General features: G+C 44.6%; 1 protein-coding gene across 1 annotated transcript in view; it reads left to right on the top strand.

Annotated features, from left to right (window-relative positions):
- LOC147444391 (protein ORANGE, chloroplastic-like) overlaps positions 1–15,019 on the top strand; it is a 41,477-nt gene extending 26,458 nt beyond the window's left edge. The window contains exons 4-8 of the mRNA XM_086527025.1: positions 13,167–13,253; positions 13,429–13,505; positions 13,662–13,789; positions 14,429–14,568; positions 14,739–15,019. Of these exons, the coding sequence (XP_086383151.1) occupies positions 13,167–13,253; positions 13,429–13,505; positions 13,662–13,789; positions 14,429–14,568; positions 14,739–14,816 (510 nt within the window). The 3' untranslated portion in view covers positions 14,817–15,019. The remainder of the gene's footprint in view (positions 1–13,166; positions 13,254–13,428; positions 13,506–13,661; positions 13,790–14,428; positions 14,569–14,738) is intronic.
- Positions 15,020–18,691: the final 3,672 nt, after the last annotated feature.

The raw sequence follows: 18,691 nt of genomic DNA on the forward strand, positions 1-18,691 counted from the left end.
TTTTCGCTACATTGCCTGAGGCGGACAGAGCTTTGGGCGGATTTGTGTTGGCTTGATCACTACCTAGATAGCTACAAGTATCTTTAACTCTTACACAGTCCCTTGGCTTTTGTGAGCAGGTTTATACAATAGATGCTTTCGATCAGTTAGATAAACAACACTGGTCTGAGTGGTTTTTGCTACATTGCCCGAGGCTGACAAAGCTTTGAGCAGATCTGTGTTGGCTTTATCACTACCTAGATAGCTACAAGTATCTTCAACTCTACTGTAGTTTGTTATTTTTCCCCATGTTCTCGTTGTACATTTATCAAGGTTTTTTCCATATTTCTTGTATATGGACCGATGGTCGATTTTATGTAATGCAAAGGGTCAAAGCTCCACTTTCATTGCGCGCGTGCGCACGCGCACGCGCGCACACACACACACACAGAGAGAGAGAGAGAGAGAGAGAGAGAGAGAGAGAGAGAGAGAGAGAGAGAGAGAGAGAGAGAGAGAGAGAGAGAGAGAGAGAGAGAGAGAGATGAAATGTTATATTAAACGTTGGTGTAGCCAAAGTGTGTCTACCCTAGTAGAGGGCACAGGTAGTGGTGTGTATGCTAACAGGTGCATGGCAAAGTGCTAGAGCAGATGGGAAAATCCTGGGCAGGTAGGTGGTAGCGGATATGTATGCTTTATGTGGTTTTCTAGACCAGATGGGCTCTAGAGAGGGCTTGACAGGGTGGCAAGTGAAGGATGTCCAAAGTGTTGGGTTTTGGTATGGATATGTAGAGCTTGAAAAGCCGAGTGAGCATGTCCAGACGGCTCATCAAACGGAGCCATGGAGTGCAAGATATGGCAGTTTGAAGCTGGAATGCATTGCAGATCTGAGACGGAAAGGGTAGGTGATGCCAGGTGGTAAGAGCTGGTTTCAACATATGGATGTGTAGTTCTCATCCTATGGAGCATGTTGGTCTTTTCAAATTGACAATCAGAGTCACGGTTGTCAAGTTATTGCCAGGTGAAGTTTCATCAGGGAACCAGTTCTGTGCTAGTTTGGTCGCCTCAGGCGACGTGCCATTCGAGGATTTTGGAGCTTTGCCAGGGTTTGTATGCAAAGCATGTGACGTATGAAGGCCATGGGAATTTGCGGCGCATCAAATGTGCATCGGATTGTCAAGATACGGAATTTCGAAAACGACGACATGTGCCAGCCGCGGGCGGCATCAAGAGATTTTGTGCCACTTTGGCGCGCGTTGTTCGAGGTTTTTTTGCAGATTGCTTCAGCATTTTTGCAGATTGCAGATTGCTATAGCGTTCTGCAGATTCCCAGCGAGCGACAGACTCCTAGCATCAGCGTTTTCAGTTTTCAGCACTTAGACTCCGCAAGATCAGCCCCAAAACCTCGCAGATCCCGGCGACAGATCAGCCCTAGCATCAACGTTTTCAGTTTTCAGCACTTAGACTCCGCAAGATCAGCCCCAAACCTCGCAGATCCCGGCGACATATCAGCCCCTAGCATCAGCGTTTTCAGTTTTCAGCACTTAGACTCCGCAAGATCAGCCCCAAACCTCGCAGATCTCACCTACTGGCAGCAGATCCCTCGCCGCAGCTCAAAGTACAAGAGAGTGGTTAGGGTTTCACTCTCAGACTCTGCGTCCAGATGCTCTGCAGAGTGTGAGCCCTCACCACGTATTTAAATTACAAGGGATGCCAAAAGCAGAGCCCCAAAAGCTTCAGATCAAAAGCCTCGAAATAAAAGCAAAAGCTCTTCTCTCTCAAGCTCTCTCTTGAGTTGTAAAAATAAAGCAAAGTCTTTTTCTCTCTCTCTCTCTCTCACAATTGCGTAGAGAAAAGTAGTTGACGCAGCCCTAAATCAGCGCCGCAAGTCACGGAATTTTGGCCACGTCATCATCAAGGCTTTTTCACTGCTGCCCTTTTTAGGGTTAGGGTTAGGGTTTCTGCAGTTTTAGGGTTTCTGACAAATTCTAGGGTTTGCAGGTTTTAGGGTTAGGATTTTCAGAATCTGGGTTTTCAGCAGCAGTCAGGGTTAGGGTTTCTCGCATGCTCTCGGGCAGACACGTCATCACTTTGTGACATACCCCCCTCTTGAAAGCATTGTAATCGCCCTCGATTACGCCTGCAAAATAGACGGAGGCCATAAACTATCTTAGCAGACACTGACTGTTAGTACCTATGCACTAGGAACACACATCTAGCACATGTACCAATCGACAGTCACATCACACGACATCACAGGACATCACTAGACATCACAGGACATCACATGACATTCAACATTCATTCGGATCTTAGATCATGATTTATCGGCAATGTAGCTAGCAATCGCATCTAGATCCAATCGGAACCTCATCGATGTCCGATTGACTAACCCCTATTCCAACCATGTCTATTCGAGATCAATCAGACCAAAATGCTGCAGTCATTTCGTCTATCAGTTCTTGCACTTCAAAAAGAAGTCAAGAACAAATCAGTATCATAACCAGGAATTCCGTTTCATAAAGTCATCCAGCAGAATACTGTCAGCTCTGAGTATCCCTAAAGCTCAAAGAGACATCAGTGACTTTAGTATCAAAATCAAGGCATCTGTTGACAAAGGAGCGGAGTGACTCCCCTCTTGTGCATCCCACTGCACCAGATCTCCGGCCAAGCTGAATTCTGGGTTCCATTTGGAGTAGACTATGCTAAACCAAAAGCATCGAGGTAAAGTTTCACAATCCGAGGAGTATTTGCTAGGTCCTCCTCCTCCATCCACTTCGCATCAAATGCCGGATAGTTCTTGAACTTAACCAAGAACCGCCTTCGGACTTTACCTTTCTTCGTATCCTTATGTGCCAAAATCTGTTCAGGAACAAGGATCTCCTCGTTTTCTTTCACTTCGGGTTGCTCAACAGGCTCCCCATCATCAGACACATCACCTTTAAAAGGTTTCAAGAGACTCACATAAAATGCATTGTGAATCCTCCAAGTATCAGGCAGTTTCAGTCGAAAGGAGACATCATTTATCTTTTCAGTGATCTGGAAAGGTCCGTAGTATCGCATACTAAGCTTTGGAAAAAAGCCTCTCTTTTCCCTTTTTCTTTCTCAGGTGTGCCTTCTCAAAACGTAAGAGCACCCAATCATCCTCCTTCAATTTCAAGTTGCGACGATGGCGATCCACTGCCTTTTTCTGTTGTTCTTGAGATTTTTGCAAAGTCTCGTGAACCTTGGCAAAAGCCGTATCTAAGTCTCGCGTATATTCATCCGCTTCAAAAATCTTATCTTTCGTGCTTAGGAAGGGTGGAACCTTCGCAGCACCTTCAACAATCTCAAATGGCGCCTTCCCCGTCGAAGAGTGTATCGTGTTATTGTAGGCAAATTCCACCAAAGGTAGGTACTTTTCCCTTTGAGTCTTTTGATCTGAGATATAAGACTTCAATAAATCTAAAACCATTGAATTGGCAATCTCAGATTGCCCGTCAGTTTGCGGATGGAATGATGACGAGAACTGCAACCGCGTGCCAATGTTCTCCGAAATTGCCTTCCAAAACAAACTCGTAAATCTGGGGTCCCTGTCGGAGACAATCATCTCAGGTATGCCATGTAATCTAAAAATCTAGGCCACAAACAGTCTCGCTAAGTGATCCGGATTGACTGTTTTCTTCACTGGAATGAAATGAGCATGTTTGCTAAATCTGTCAATAATAGTCCAGATACCATCGTGACCACTCTCTGTTCTCGGCAGATAAAAAATGAAATCCATTGCAATACTTTCCCAGGGTCGAGCGGGTATGGGTTTAGGTTGTAACAATTCCTATTGACGGTAAAGGTTGTAACAATCCCTGTGCTTTATGCCTGACAAACTTGACCTTCTGGCAGACTAAGCAATTGCGCACAAACTCTTCCACATCCTTTTTGAGTCTCGGCAAAAAGAAGTATCTCTCTACCCCTTTCATGGTGGTAGCAATGCCACAGTGACTCGTAAAAGGTGGACAGTGGCATTCGGTCATAACCTTTTCCCTCAATGGCTGTGTTACGCACAACATGTTTTTTCTCATCAAGTAGCCATCCCAAATGGAATATCCCGCTACTGTCTCCCCATCCCGTATCCGTGTGAAAACGTCAGCAAAATGTGTATCTGTGGCATATTGGTCGACCATATCCTCGAAGCTCCTATGATGTATCGCGGAAATAGCCAGAACCAACGGCTTTCGAGACAAAGCATCTGCCACCACATTCTCTGTCCCTGCACATGGACAATCTGGACGTGAAGCTATGACAAGATGTTCGTCCACCGCATCTGCTTTTCCGAAAGCTGCTTCTGTGACAAGAAGTAGCGCAAACTCTGATGGTCTGTAAAGACAATAAAATCCGCTCCGAGTAGGTAATGCCGCCATTGAGTAAGAGCATGGATAACCGCCAAACGCTCTTTCTCAAAAATCTGTGATGTCATTTCTGGCTTTGAGAACAAGCGCCTCTCGTAAGCAATGACATGGCCTCCTTGCATTAAGACCGCACCCAGACTACGACCACAAGCATCACAATATACCTTAAATGACTTCTGCAAGTCCGGCAAAGTCAATTTCTCTTTCAATGTTTGAAAGGCAGTCACCTCTGTGGGTCCCCACGAGAAAGGGACTCCTTTCTGTGTCAAGATATGCACAGGGGAAGCAATCTCTGCAAACTTTCGAATGAACCGCCTGTAGTACGAACACAATCCCAAGAAGCTTCTAACTTCATGGACGTTCTTCAAATCGGGCCAATCACTGATAGTCTCTATCTTGGTTGGATCCATTTGCACTCCTGCTGCTGAGACAACGTGTCCCAAAAAGTGTATCTCTGGTAGGAAAAATTCACTTTTCTTTGCATTAATCACTAACTTGTGATCTCGTAATGCCTGAATGACCTGAAGCAGATGATCTCTGGGTTCTGCCTCATGCTTGGAGAAAACAATGATATCGCCAAAGAAGGTGCTAACAAATAGCCTATACTCTCGAAAAATCCTGTCCATCGTCCGGTTAAATGTCGCCGGAGCATTGGTTAACCAAAAGACATCACCAAAAACTCAAATAACTGAAAAGTCGTTCGAAAAGCTGTCTTGTAGACGTCTCCCGGCGCGATTCTGATATGATGATATCCACTCTTTTAATCAATCCTGCTAAAGCACGAGGATCCCTGTAATCTGTCGAGTATATCATCGATCCTAGGAATCGGAAATCTGTTCTTGATGGTGATTTTGTTGAGAGCTCTATAATCGATGCACATTCTCCAAGATCCGTCTTTCTTAAAAAAAAACCAACAACACTGGAGAGCAAAACGGTGAAGTACTAGGGTGGACAAGACCCTTTTCCAAGAGGTCTTTCACTGGGTTCATAATCTCTTCATTCTGTGCTCGGCTCACACGGTAAGGTGGCCGGTTCGGTGGTGTGCTTCCAGGTATCAGATCAATGGTATGATCTTCAGGCCCTCTAAAAAGCAATCGGCATGAGTGTGGAGAAAAATCTTGGCGTTCTTTTGTTCAGATCAAAACATATTCGACCTTTATCCATCGTTCAGTTCTCTCCCAAAAGAATGAGTAAAGAAACTGAAGTTCATCAAGTACAATCTCTGAGCCCTTCATTTGTCAAAGTCGCTTTCTCGGCCCGGTAGTCAACCACAGCGTAGTTCTTGTGGTACCAAGGGATTCCGAGTAGAACGTCACTCGCGTGCCCTGAACACCCTTGTCATTGCAAACGAAGTTGGCCAATGCTCGGTGTAATGGTAACATCCCGTCCGGGTGCCACTCGAACCACCTCCGCTTGTGGCCTCAGCTTGTTGAACGTAGTTCCAAAATCAAGCCGCCAATTCCAAGTGAAAAGAAGTTGGCCTTGGCTCCTTCAAAAGAGCTTCCTGATCCTTTACTTTGCTCCAAAAACGACGAAGTTTGTACTTTCATTCATTTGATTCGGTTTAGGTCCCACGCCATGTGGTACCAGTTCTGCTTTTTATCTGCCTTTTTTGCCACGTCTCTCAGCTGCTTTAGAACTTTCTGGCCTTTCTTCATCTTGTTTATTCATTCGGTGCCTTGTCAGGGCACTTCACGGAGATATGTCCATGTTCCCCGCATCCAAAGCGCTTCCCCTCCCTGATGAAGCGAGCTCTCTCCTCAGGAGTAAGCCTGGGTCGTGCATCCTTCTTTTCTGGGTTCCTCTTTCTCTTTCTACTTTCATTCGTTGAAGTCTGTTCGGCTCGTTGTGTCATGACCTCATCGGCGGGGTAGGTCAGACTGCCAGAGTGAATGGCAAAGCCTCGTTTCGCATGACTCATCAACTCCTGAATAGAAGCTGACTTCTGTTCCAAGCAGTGATCTCGGATCTGTGTAGGTAGACCCAAGGTAAACCGCTCAATCTGTTCTCTCAACGAGATCTTCTTGAATGAAGAGGCGGGTAGAAAAGAGCTCCAGAATCTCTCACAGTAAGCATCCACTGTATCTCTCTTGGTCATCCGAAGATGGTTCCAAGCAACTCGTATATCGCGTTCATACTCTTGCGTCAGCCAAGAAGAAATAAAAAGCTTCTTAAATTTCAGCCATTTAATTGGCGCAGTCTTGTTTAAAAGAAGTGTGGACCACCAAGTTCGAGCATTCCCCTTAAAGCAAGAGGCAGCTCTCCGAATCTTGGAGTGCTCTGAGTAGCGTCCTCCCGCGAAAGCGATGTCAAACTGTTGTATAAAAGACAAAGCCTTCGAAGCATCTTTGTATCCTGAAAAAGTGTCAAATTTGATCGATTGTCCACCTTCCTTAAACTCTCGGACTTTCTTGCTTTTATCTTTCAGAAAGTCATACTAGTTGGCTTTATAAAAATTCTTCTTGTTCGCATAAAATTTACCGTTATCAGAGTCTGAACTATCCGTAGACGAGTCCTCTGTAGAACTGTCACTCACTGGGCGAGATTTAGACTTCTTTGCCTTTTTCTTGCCCTTTCTGAAGTGTTGTTTCTTGCTTTGCTTTTTGCCTTTTCTGTCTTCTTTGCTCGAATTTGAAGTGCTAGAAGAACTGTCAGAAGAAGAAGAAGAAGAACTGGGTACTTCTTCAAATTGAACACGCTTCTTTTGTTTCTTTGCTTTGTCAAATGTTGACTGATGACCCAAATAACCCGGGAAGTCAGGGCCTCTCTTCTGCTTTTTGCCGTGCTTTTTGGCTTTCTTCTGCGCGTCAAAAAGCTGAGCAATCCGTGCATCAACCATCTCTTCTAATTCCTTCTCTGAATATTGCTTGTGATCAGAAGGTTTCTTGAGAGCGGGTTTCGGGGGTGGTGTTGTGGTTTTCTGCCACTGCGCATGCACTTCCTGAAAAGAAGTCTCGTTCATATATTTTACCAATTTCGGGTCCTTTGCAAAACTGAGCATCATCTTTGTTGCATCGCCGATCAATTGACGACGCTTCATCTCTCTTTGCTCCGCCTGAGTAGGCCGAGGCGGGCCATACTCTCTACCGGAATCTTCGTTGTGATCCCTGCCCGCATCTCCGGATGTAGAGGGAGTCGACTGGTCCTTGCATGAAGCCATAGGTGCTGTGGAAAAAAAATTGGGATCGGATTTCCCGTAGAAGAGAAATCGGCCGTGCTCTGATACCACTGTAACAGACTTGGACACTCCAAGTCAAGAATCAATCACAACAGCACCAAATAACCACTTCAAAATAGTTCACAGTTCACAATAGATTTGCACTGGCCCAGCGGAGTTCCGTGCCTAGAGATATTGGCCCCAAAGATTGGCTCCCCTTTCGGTATTTCTTTATGTATTAATCAATTCAAAGTACAAGAGAGTGGTTAGGGTTTCACTCTCAGACTCTGCGTCCAGATGCTCTGCAGGGTGTGAGCCCTCACCACGTATTTAAATTACAAGGGATGCCAAAAGCAGAGACCCAAAAGCTTCAGATCAAAAAGCCTAGAAATAAAAGCAAAAGCTCTTCTCTCTCAAGCTCTCTCGAGTTGTAAAAATAAAGCAAAGTCTTTCTCTCTCTCTCTCTCACACAATTGCGTAGAGAAAAGCAGTTGACACAGCCCTAAATCAGTGCCGCAATTCACGGAATTTTGGTCACGTCATCATCAATGCTTTTTCACTGCTGCCCTTTTTAGGGTTAGGGTTAGGGTTTCTGGCAGATTTTAGGGTTTGCAGGTTTTAGGGTTAGGGTTTCCAGAATCTGGGTTTTCAGCAGCAGTCAGGGTTAGGGTTTCCCGCATGCTCTCGGGCAGACACGTCATCACTTTGTGACACACACACACACACACACACAAAGAGAGAGAGAGAGAGAGAGAGAGAGAGAGAGAGAGAGAGAGAGAGAGAGAGAGAGAGAGAGAGAGAGAGAGAGAGAGAGAGATTTACATGTAGTTTCTTGGAATGCTAATGGTTTACGGACTTCTCGAGTAAAAGGTTCCTGTAAGCTTTTACTTCGCAGAGATTTACACACTCATGTAGTGGGCACTGTGGATATATTGCTAGTATAGGAGCATAAGATTGTCACTCCCTTTGGCAATCTCATGCCCTCGGGTGCCCGCACTTTTTGGGAGCCTGCTTTGGGCCTTCATGGACAGAGTTGCGGTGTATGCATCTCAGTGGGACCACGTTACTTGGCCTCAGTTCAGCAGCATGGCACCCTTGTCGCTGGCAGAGCAGTTTATGTTTCTATTCGGATTCGGGAATCTATCATTGGTTTTATGTCAGTCTATGCACCCACTACTCCTCGGGAGAGGGCTACATTTTGGTCCTCTTTGGCTGCTGTTCTATCTGCTGTAGACTCTTGGGTTGTTGGAGGTGACTTCAACAACGTTGAGAGCGACTCTGATTTGCGAGCCATCACACCTCCAGTTCTATCATCCATCTCTCCCGATGAGCAGCCAGCTCGGGATCGATTTCTTCTAGCTGTTCAAGGTGTTGACGCCTGGCACTTACCCTCTTTTGGTCATCACCTTGCTACACTTCATTACTCTTGGGGGTTTTAGAGACAACAGGGGAGATTATTAGAGCGACTTGATCGTTTTTACATTGGACCTTGGGCAGCAGCTCTAGGCGGGTTCACTACTATATGGAGAGGGACCAGCCTCTCAGATCATTTACCCATCTCATTGTTTATCTCCTTCACTAGATCCTCTGCACAGAGACGAGGCTGCCGCATCCCTGACAGTGTTCTCACCACCCCAGTATTGCAGCAACAGATTCGTGACTTATGGTCCTCGGATGCTTCTTATTGTGGACCCCCTGGAGAGTTTCTTGCTCATTGCATTACTCAGTCTAGTATTTAGTGCCGTGATCAGACCGCTATTATTCATCGTCATTTGAGAGTACGGGAGTCGGATCTTCACATCCCTCTTGGTTCCACTCAGCGGTTGCTTGAGGAGTGGCCTCAAGATGCATACCTCGCTGCTAGACAGACAGAGCTCACAGAGGAGATTTGTCGCGTACAGGATGCTAGGTCAGAGTTCACTCATCATGCTTCAGTATCTCATTGGATAGCTAAAGCTGATCAAATGAATAAAGACTTCTTCGCTGCGCATAAAGAGCGCCCTCCTGGCACCACTCTTCGGACTTTGTGCGATGCTCAAGGGACACTACATATGCATCCTGATGTTATACTTGATATGTCTGCAGATTATTTTGAGACATTGTTCACTGTTGATGTATGCACTACTGAGGTTTTACTTGCCCGTGAGCAGATCTGGCATCACACGAGACACCGTTGTACAGACACTATGGCAGAGATCTTGTTGGCACCTTTCACGCTTGCAGAGCTCCATGCTGTTATAGAGAGTCTTGATCCATCCTCCTGTCCAGGAGAGGATGGCCTCACTAGAGCTTTCTTTTTGACATATTGGGATGTATTGCATATACCACTGCTTCGCGGTTGTCAGGACATCTTTGCATCAGGATATATGCATCGAGATCTTTGTTCTGGTCTCATATCTCTTATTCCGAAGGGGGGTGACACCACTCACCTCCGACAGTGGAGACCTATTACCCTACTCCCTTCGGTCTATAAGATATTAGCGTTAATGATCAGCCATCACTTGCGGCCGTTCTTACCAGATATTATTCAATCTTCTCAGATAGGCTTTGTCATGGATCGATGCATCCTGGATAATATCTTCACTTTTTATGAGGCAGTAGAGTGGGCCAGATCATCTTCTGAGCCTCTCGCTTTTTTCATCCTTGACTTCGAGAAAGCATACGATCGTGTTGAGTGGGACTTTCTCGAAGGAACTTTAGCCAGGATGGGTTTTCCTTCGAGATGGATCTCAAGAATATCTGCTCTCTTCAGGACTGCCAGCAGTGCTATTACTATTGGTGGCCGTGTCAGTCGCAGTTTTGAGATTTCTTGATCTGTCCGTCAGGGATGTCCGCTAGTAGCATATCTGTATCTGTTTGTAGGAGAGACTATGTCCGACTTTCTTCGTGCTCAGAGTCATGCATTTTGTGGCTTGACCATGCCAATACCTACAGCTCCAGACCTTATTGAACAGGAGTTTGCTGATGACACTATACTCATGTTACGCTATTTGCTAGCTGCTCTTGATGCTATGCGGGAGGCCCTAGAGGTTTTTTGCATTGCTAGTGGCGCTCGCATTAATTGGCATAAATCCTATGGGTTACTGGTTGGCAGTGATGACATACCTACTTGGGGGGTAGCTGATGGTTTCACAAGGCTGCGATCGGGTCAGACATGCAGATATCTGGGCTTTCAGGTTGGATTGGATGTTACCTCACAGCAGCAGTTTGCACCTGTACTACAGTCTATTCGCAAGAAGCTATGCCATTGGTCTTCACGTCATCTGTCGTTAGCTGGCCGTGCATTGGTCGCCAACCAGGTCATTCTGGCTACAGTATGGTATACGGCTTCTTGCTGGATGTTACATTCTGGTGTGATAGCTCCGCTCCGCCGTTTAGTGCGGAACTTTTTATGGAGTGGCACAGATGGGACTACTGATACCCGTGCTTGAGTTCGCTGGTCCACGATTATTCGTCCTAGGGCAGAGGGAGGCCTTGGCATTATTGATCTAGAGTTACAGAGCCGCGCCCTTCTTACCAAGCTTATTGTTCGGGGTCTTTTCCCCGGACAAGAACCTTGGAAAATGCTTCTTCAGGCCGCTCTTTGCGTAGTGACTCCACGACTCGGCACTATAGATGGTCATACTTGGCAGACAGGGTATCGTTTTCTCTTTACTGATGCCCCCTTGTCCACCGCCTCCCTCTCACCCTTCATCCGATCGCTCCTTTAGATTTGGGTTTCCATGCGACGGGCTATCATACGCTCACCTCCCTCATGTCGTGAGGAGATTGAGCGCCAGCCTCTCATTTGGAATGGTGCAGTTCTTGATTCTTCGGTTGATCCACCCCGTCAGCTTGGAGAGAGGACTCACATTCATTGGGCTGCCTGGGACACTGGCCCTGCTGCCTCTATGCGGTTGTTTCATGAGTCACGTATGCTAGATGCTGATTTTGTGGCAGAACATTATGACATTGGTCGCGGGGTGACAAACAGACTGCTTGAGATTGATTCCGCCGTTCCTTCACAGTGGGATGCAGTCATGAGAGGCACGGTTCAGATGCCTTGCCATTGTGGCTGGGAAGGCCTCTTTGCTCAGAGCACTCTCTTATTATCTCGTTTAGACACCATGCTACTGACATATGATGCCACCTCTCCGCACCTTGCCCTTCCCGGAGCTCGATGGGAGGCCATCAGAGTAGTTGGCTCCCGGGGAAGCGTCGTTGTGTAGACCCTAGTTTCGCTTCCGCCGATGCTGCACTTTGGAGGCTTTGGGTGTGGGAGGGTCATGCCCTATCTCAGCTTTATTGGGACCCAGGCGAGTGGCACTGGCCTCACTCTGACCCCACCGGTGCACCAGTATCCTTCTTTGAGTACACTGTCAGGATTGGACGGTTAGCACTGATGAGACAGCAGCCAGAGCAGCCCACTCGTATGCGTTTCTGGTTACATTCAGGCCTCTCCCATGCCTATCTGCAACAGTTTTGGTCCACCATCTGGGATTTACATGCGGCTCGTCGTATTTCTTTTTTCATGTGGATGATTGCACATGCGGGACTTCCAGTTGGGACTTGGCTAGCTACTATGGGTCATGATCCGTTATGTACTTGTTGTCCTTTGTGACTACTTGAGTCACCTGCACACTGCCTTTGGTCATGCTCAACTTCCCATGTACTGTGGCTTGCAGTTTGCTTTCTACTTAGCAGAGCAGGTGTTCAGCATGGATTTCTTACTTGGGGATCTGTCTCATGGTTGATGCCGATGCCCGGCCCCCATCTTTTTTACGAGGGCTCAGACACAGATCCTGCCTTTATGCTCACATCGATTGGTTATCGGCGAGGTACTTTGGCTATGCTACCACAGATTGCTTGGCAGGGGGATTCTCAGACACGTGATGAAGTTTTTTCAGTCATCACTAGTATTACACTATGGAATGTTTGGAGAGCTCGTTGTCTCCACATTCTAAGTGCGTCTCCACAGCTCCTTCAGGATACCCTCACTGCCATTTGGCTGGACATCATTCATACCTTGATTTGGCAGTGGGATTCATCCTCAGGTACATCTCGAGCAGCCGAGGCACGCCGATTTGCCTTCCTTCGGCGTTGGGCTCGATCTCCACTCTTCTTCACACTTACAGGTGGCCAGATTACGTGGTGGTTTCTCCTCCACTCATCACACCGACCACCATGACATAGTTCTAGTCGAGTTGTCACTATAGTGGCTCTCTTCCTTACATTCAGCTTGTACACCCCACGTGATAGGCTATTTTGGCATCCGCTGGGGATTATATTGTACTCAGTAATATACAGCCCTGCCTTTTTCCAAAGAGAGAGAGAGAGAGAGAGAGAGAGAGAGAGAGAGAGAGAGAGAGAGAGAGAGAGAGAGAGAGAGAGAGAGAAGAAGAAGAAGAAGAAGAGAGTTTTTACGTCGTAGGAATCTATCCCAAGAGACCTTAAAGATCTAGCTGACGAGGAGAGTTGAACTCAAGACCTGTTATTCAAGAGGGAAATGGCATAACCAATCTACCACACTTGAGAGAGAGAGAGAGAGAGAGAGAGAGAGAGAGAGAGAGAGAGAGAGAGAGAGAGAGAGAGAGAGAGAGAGAGAGAGAGAGAGAGAGAGAGAGAGAGAGAGAGAGAGTCTTAGTATAACTCATTTTCTCGAAGTGCAGACAACAACAACGTTGAAGCAATACTATACCTTTTGTTTTGGACTAGTGGCGGCAATTATTTTGTTTGGTGGTCTTTTGGCTCCCATGGTACTATTTTCTCTTTGAAAGCGTCAAACTCTGTGGATCCTTTTAGTTTAGGTTTGTGCGTCTGTGTGTGTGCGTGTTTTCCACATCATTCTCTGCAAAATTCTTGACTGTTTTGGCTGTCAGTCATATGGCAATGGTTTGCACTAAATCTGGCTTGGGACTTTCTCACTGACAGCTCGAGTTGAAACTTGGTTTGGGAGGCACATCTTACAAAGATTTTATCCGAAGTATGCACCTGCCTCAACAGCTTAGGTACTGCTTAAAAAGATCAACCAACTTTGTTTCAGTTCTTAGAATGTAGTTCTGGTTGTTTGAAGGATGGAGCCTCTATCACTAGGTAACATTTTGGCTTGTCAGATTCTGTGCTTCATCTTTTGCTAAAGTCTGAGAAACCGGTGTTTTCTCCAGTGAAGTCGATCCGATAGTAGCATCGTTCTCTGGCGGTGCGGTTGGTGTCATATCCTCTTTGATGGTGGTTGAACTTAATAATGCTAAGCTACAGGAGCAAAAACGATGTAGATACTGCCAGGGCACAGGTATGGAAATTAATCATGCAAGCAAAGAAACAGGATAATTACCAAAATACCCCTGAAAATTGTGGAAATTTCTAAAACGTCCCTCAAATTTAAAAAATTCCCAAGATACCCTCATACAAATTTCGGATATATTGCTCCAATTTTCACATAATTTTTTTGTTTTTGATGACAGAGATCCATCGTCTTTAAGTGTCAAAACTCGTTTCATTAAAGTTACAGACATTGGGATCTGTGCATTCAAAAAATGAATTGTTTCATCTTGAGAGGCCACAATACTATCTAAATTTCAAGTTCTATCATCTTCTATTGAAACAAAAGAAATAAATTTTAGAGGTGAGGAATTTTTGGAAATTTGGAAAAGTTTGTAGGCATTTTAGGAAATTTGGTCAAAATTTGTCAAACATGGGTATTTTGAGAACAATTAGAATCTGAGGGGTATTTTGGGAATTTCCACAAATTTCAGGGTTATTCCTAGGAAAAAAAAGTGGCTTGTCATTTCATTTATGGGTATATCATATGTTATCAAATGCGTTAGATGATTGATTACTGACTCCTGAGTGATGAAGACGTTGTGTGAATAATCACATACGAATCAATTTGGGTTTCCTATCTGCTAATTCTATGCTTCTTGTATCTAAGGGTATTTAGCCTGCGCTCGATGCTCTGGCACCGGAGCATTGGTCATGGCTGAGGCTATCTCAGCTGTTGGTAACACTGACAAACGAGGACTAAGACCTTTGACAAGCCAAAGATGTCCAAATTGTTCTGGATCAGCAAGAGTAAGTACTCTTGTTTTGCAAGGGCAGCTGTGCTTGCATGCATGCCTTCATATTTGTGCACACAAAGGGCAAGCTCCTAAAAGCCCTTCCTAAATGCTAAAAAATCGGATCAATTATACCTTCTTCCCACATGATGCGTAACTTGCTTCATTAAATACACTATTTTTCAGGTAATGTGTCCAACATGTCTCTGTACGGGGATGGAAATGGCTAGTGAGCATGATCCTCGCATCGATCCATTTGATTGAAAGTGGTTGATACCATCTTTTTTGTTGTACCAATGCAACGTGCAATTGCACTGAGCTTTCTAATTGTAAATAGTTTTTCAAAACAGGCTTGTAAATTATTTTATTATGTTGATTGATGTTTGATTTATTGATGCAAAGCGTAAAGTTATTGTATATATATCTACCTATTCTCCATATTTATGATACCAAGGATTTTGTAGTGGCATGCAAAACTGAAATTAAATTTGGGTGGGTTTACTTCATCCCTTATCTCTCTAAAGCAATGATGTATTGCTCCTTAGTGTCCTTGGTTGGGGGAACCGGATGACATCTATACCCCATTTGTCGAATGCACGAGTGTTGATGATGTGCCATAACATCCAGTTGACCTTCTTTATCCTCTCCCTTGCCAGTGGAGTTGGGCCGTATTGGCCAAATACGCACATCTTCACACCAGCTGCGGATCGAGACTGGGAGATACAACAGAGTACCAGAAGAGGCCAAGACATGCCCCCTGTGTGACATCGAGCCTGAGACAAATGCACTACACATGCCACTGCCCCGTCTACTACGAGATACGAGGCCGCTTCCATTGCTTGTTCAGAGAGGGCTTTGGACCATCTAGAGTCATGCGGTACGAGGATCAGAGATGCATGGGTTTGTTTTTGCTTTAGCTGCACAGACACAGAGAGAGCTTGATGAGAGCAAAGATTAGCCAGTCTCAGAGACAGATCACAGACTTCTTTAGAGCTGCCACAGGACACCCGGAGGAGTTATTACCACAGCAGAGCTCGTCGGTTTACACCAGAGGTATATTGATCGAACGAGCGACTGAGCTTCCCCAAATCTAGACGCCCACGATTGCGGAGGACTACACAACATAGACAGAGGCTGCATCAAAGGATCCAGGTCACTTTGGCTCGACATGCATAACTATGCATCTTTGCTATTCTCTTGTCGTGTGTGTGTGTGTGTGTGTGTGTGAGAGAGAGAGAGAGAGAGAGAGAGAGAGAGAGAGAGAGAGAGGTTGGTTTCAGTGTAGGGTGGTATACAACATGTAGACAAGATGAATGACCAGTGTGCAAAGTCGAAACCCTAGTTTTGCCCAAATATTTAGTATTGTGATGTTAAACAATTATGGATAAGTCGCAATTTCTTAGGTCCAAGTGTTATTTGTGCATTCAAGCATTGATTTAGTAAAGCAGTGTAGATAATATTTTATTTGACTATGGGGACTTCCATTATTATTAGTATGGATCACGCGCACCTTGCATTTAACATTTTATCCAGCTCATCCTTTACTTGCCTAGCATGGTTTGGATTCATTCGATACCTTTGCCTATTTGGTGGAACTACATCTTGCGTTGGATCATTCCTCCACACGAGAAAATTCTCATCTCTTCTCTCCATGATTCAACAATGGAAGGGGGTGGACTCCCTTCGGTTGCCTCCACTGTTCAAGCACATGCATAGATGTATTGTGGAATGGACCACACTAGTGGGTTGGCTCTATGCAAAAAGATTACATCTTCATAATGCAAAGAGTATTTACATTAGTATTGAAACCTACAAGCTTAGAAACGCTTGGTCTTGGAAGCGGTTAATATACATAAGAGCTTCCAAGAGAGGGTGAAAAAGGCACATCCAATTGTTAAGAGAGTTGTAGTATCCAAGGTTGAAGTGAATTTTATCAAGTTACATGGGTAGCCCTAATTTTTGGTTTGTGCATTTTCAAACTCTTACTAAGGGCAATTATTTATAAGCACGTTTAACTTTTGGATGATGTGAACTTTTAACAGTGCTTTATTGTGGCAGATAGAGCAAGCTGAGGTAAATCAACTTTATTTTTCCCAATTGACAAAAAAACGTTGTTCTAGGTGCAATGAACAGAAGAAATGTCCATAATTGATGTGTCCTTGCAATTAACCCACAATTGAATATTTTAAAAAATGCATGCGCACGTGCGTGCGTGCACACACAATCATCTCATTTTTTTGGTTAGTTTTTTCTTCTCTCTCTCTCTCTCTCTCTCTCTCCCTCTCTCTGTGCTTATTTATAACTTGCAAGGGCAAACCAACTGTAACTTAGCAAATACTCTCTCTCTCTCTCTCTCTCTCTCTCTCTCTCTCTCTCTCTCTCTCTCTCTCTCTAAGGGCTTTGCCCACTCTTTGAGTTCAAAAATGAAGATCAAAATGCACGGGAAAGGGAAATTTTGCTTCAAAGGTATATTGGATTACAAAAAATTGTGCAAAATCCCAAACTGCACGATCATAAAATTGGAGAACGTTGTGTTGTTGCCTCCTAGAAATTTCGGGAGTAACACACAAGGGAGGATAATGGCATTGCAGGATAATGTATGATGTGTATCTTGGATAGACTATGAGAATTGTAAAACTTTCTTTCCAAGTATGAAGGGAACAATCTTTGAGTTACTCTACGCTAATCCTTTTTTGGTGTCTACTTGGCTAGTAAGCCAACTGTAGTAGGTTTTGGGTGTGTTTGAATAAATGCACATACATATGGTTGTTAAAGAGATAAAGTTTTTTGATATTATATAGCAAATATCTTTTAAATATTTTGTGTTTGCATCATGGATATCAGTAGGTTGGTTCTCAATAATCTAGCACCTCTTTCTAGATGTGCTACTACAACTACTAGGTCTATGTTAAAAAAATTGCATTAAACCTAAGATTCTCCAGCCAATGTCTCCCTAAGTCACCTTATTTACTAACGTCTTGCCCATCCTCTTTGCTTGCTTCCTTGCTTCTCCATCTACTGCTGCATAATTGCAAGGTGCTAACCACGTTCCATGCCCAAATGGCGTTGTTAAACTTATAGTGGCGATTCCCCTTGCCCCCGCTTACGGTTCTTCCTCCTCCCCCTTCCCTTTATTGCTTGCTAGGATGCCCCTCGTTTGAAATTTATAGAGAAACAAATGAAGGTAGGTGGGCAATGTTGCTCACAGAGGAGGAGAAGAAGAAGAAGAAGAAGAGAGTTTTAACGTCGTAGGAAACTATCCCAAGAGACCTTAAACATCTATCCGAAGAGAGAGAGAGAGAGAGAGAGAGAGAGAGAGAGAGAGAGAAGACATGTCACTTTCATGTGTGCCTTACTCTTCTAAGAATGGATACTTGTTGATATTTAACACTACATGGATGGTAAGTATAAGTTTAAAAGGTTTTAAGTAGGACATGGATAAGAACTAATAGATTCGTTGACACCTATAATACGTATTCAAAGCAAACGAATCCGTTGCCTTATTTATATGGATGCATGTGAGGACTCTATCTTTACCTAGGATCTTTTTGACTTTGCTCCTGTCCATCATTGTCAATTGGCCTCTTTCACTTCAAAATAAGTTGTTCTTGACTATCTTATATAAAAACACGAATGATACCTCATTCTCACTATGATGTACAAAAAAGAATCAAAGATTGATTTTTTTTTTGTGCTAAGCATTGTCCATTGTATAAAGCTAGTTGTCTTTTGAAATGTATTGTTCTTTTGTGTCTAAATATAAGTCTAAACACACACACACACACACACACACACACACACACACACACACACACCCACCCACACACACACACATTTTTTCGCAAATCTGATTTGATTGATTTACTAGTGGGAAACCTCAAAGCGAGGAAAAACGACCAAAAAGATCAGATACAAGGGAGAGAACACAACTGTGTTCATGCGATGTAAAATCGCTAAAAGCAAACATAGAAGAGTTGCAAGATTTCTAGGGATATGTCCCCAGGGTCAAAGGCAAAATGTAACAATTGCCTCAAGGAAATCTTGAAGGATGGAAAAGGATCCACCTCACGATAGTGAAACATACGGAGATTGCGATGGCGCCACAGAGACCACGGCCACCAAAATCTGACCCATGAAAA

Source organism: Adiantum capillus-veneris, chromosome 13 (genome assembly GCF_014529385.1).
Source record: "Adiantum capillus-veneris isolate H3 chromosome 13, ASM1452938v2, whole genome shotgun sequence".
NCBI lineage: Eukaryota > Viridiplantae > Streptophyta > Polypodiopsida > Polypodiales > Pteridaceae > Adiantum > Adiantum capillus-veneris.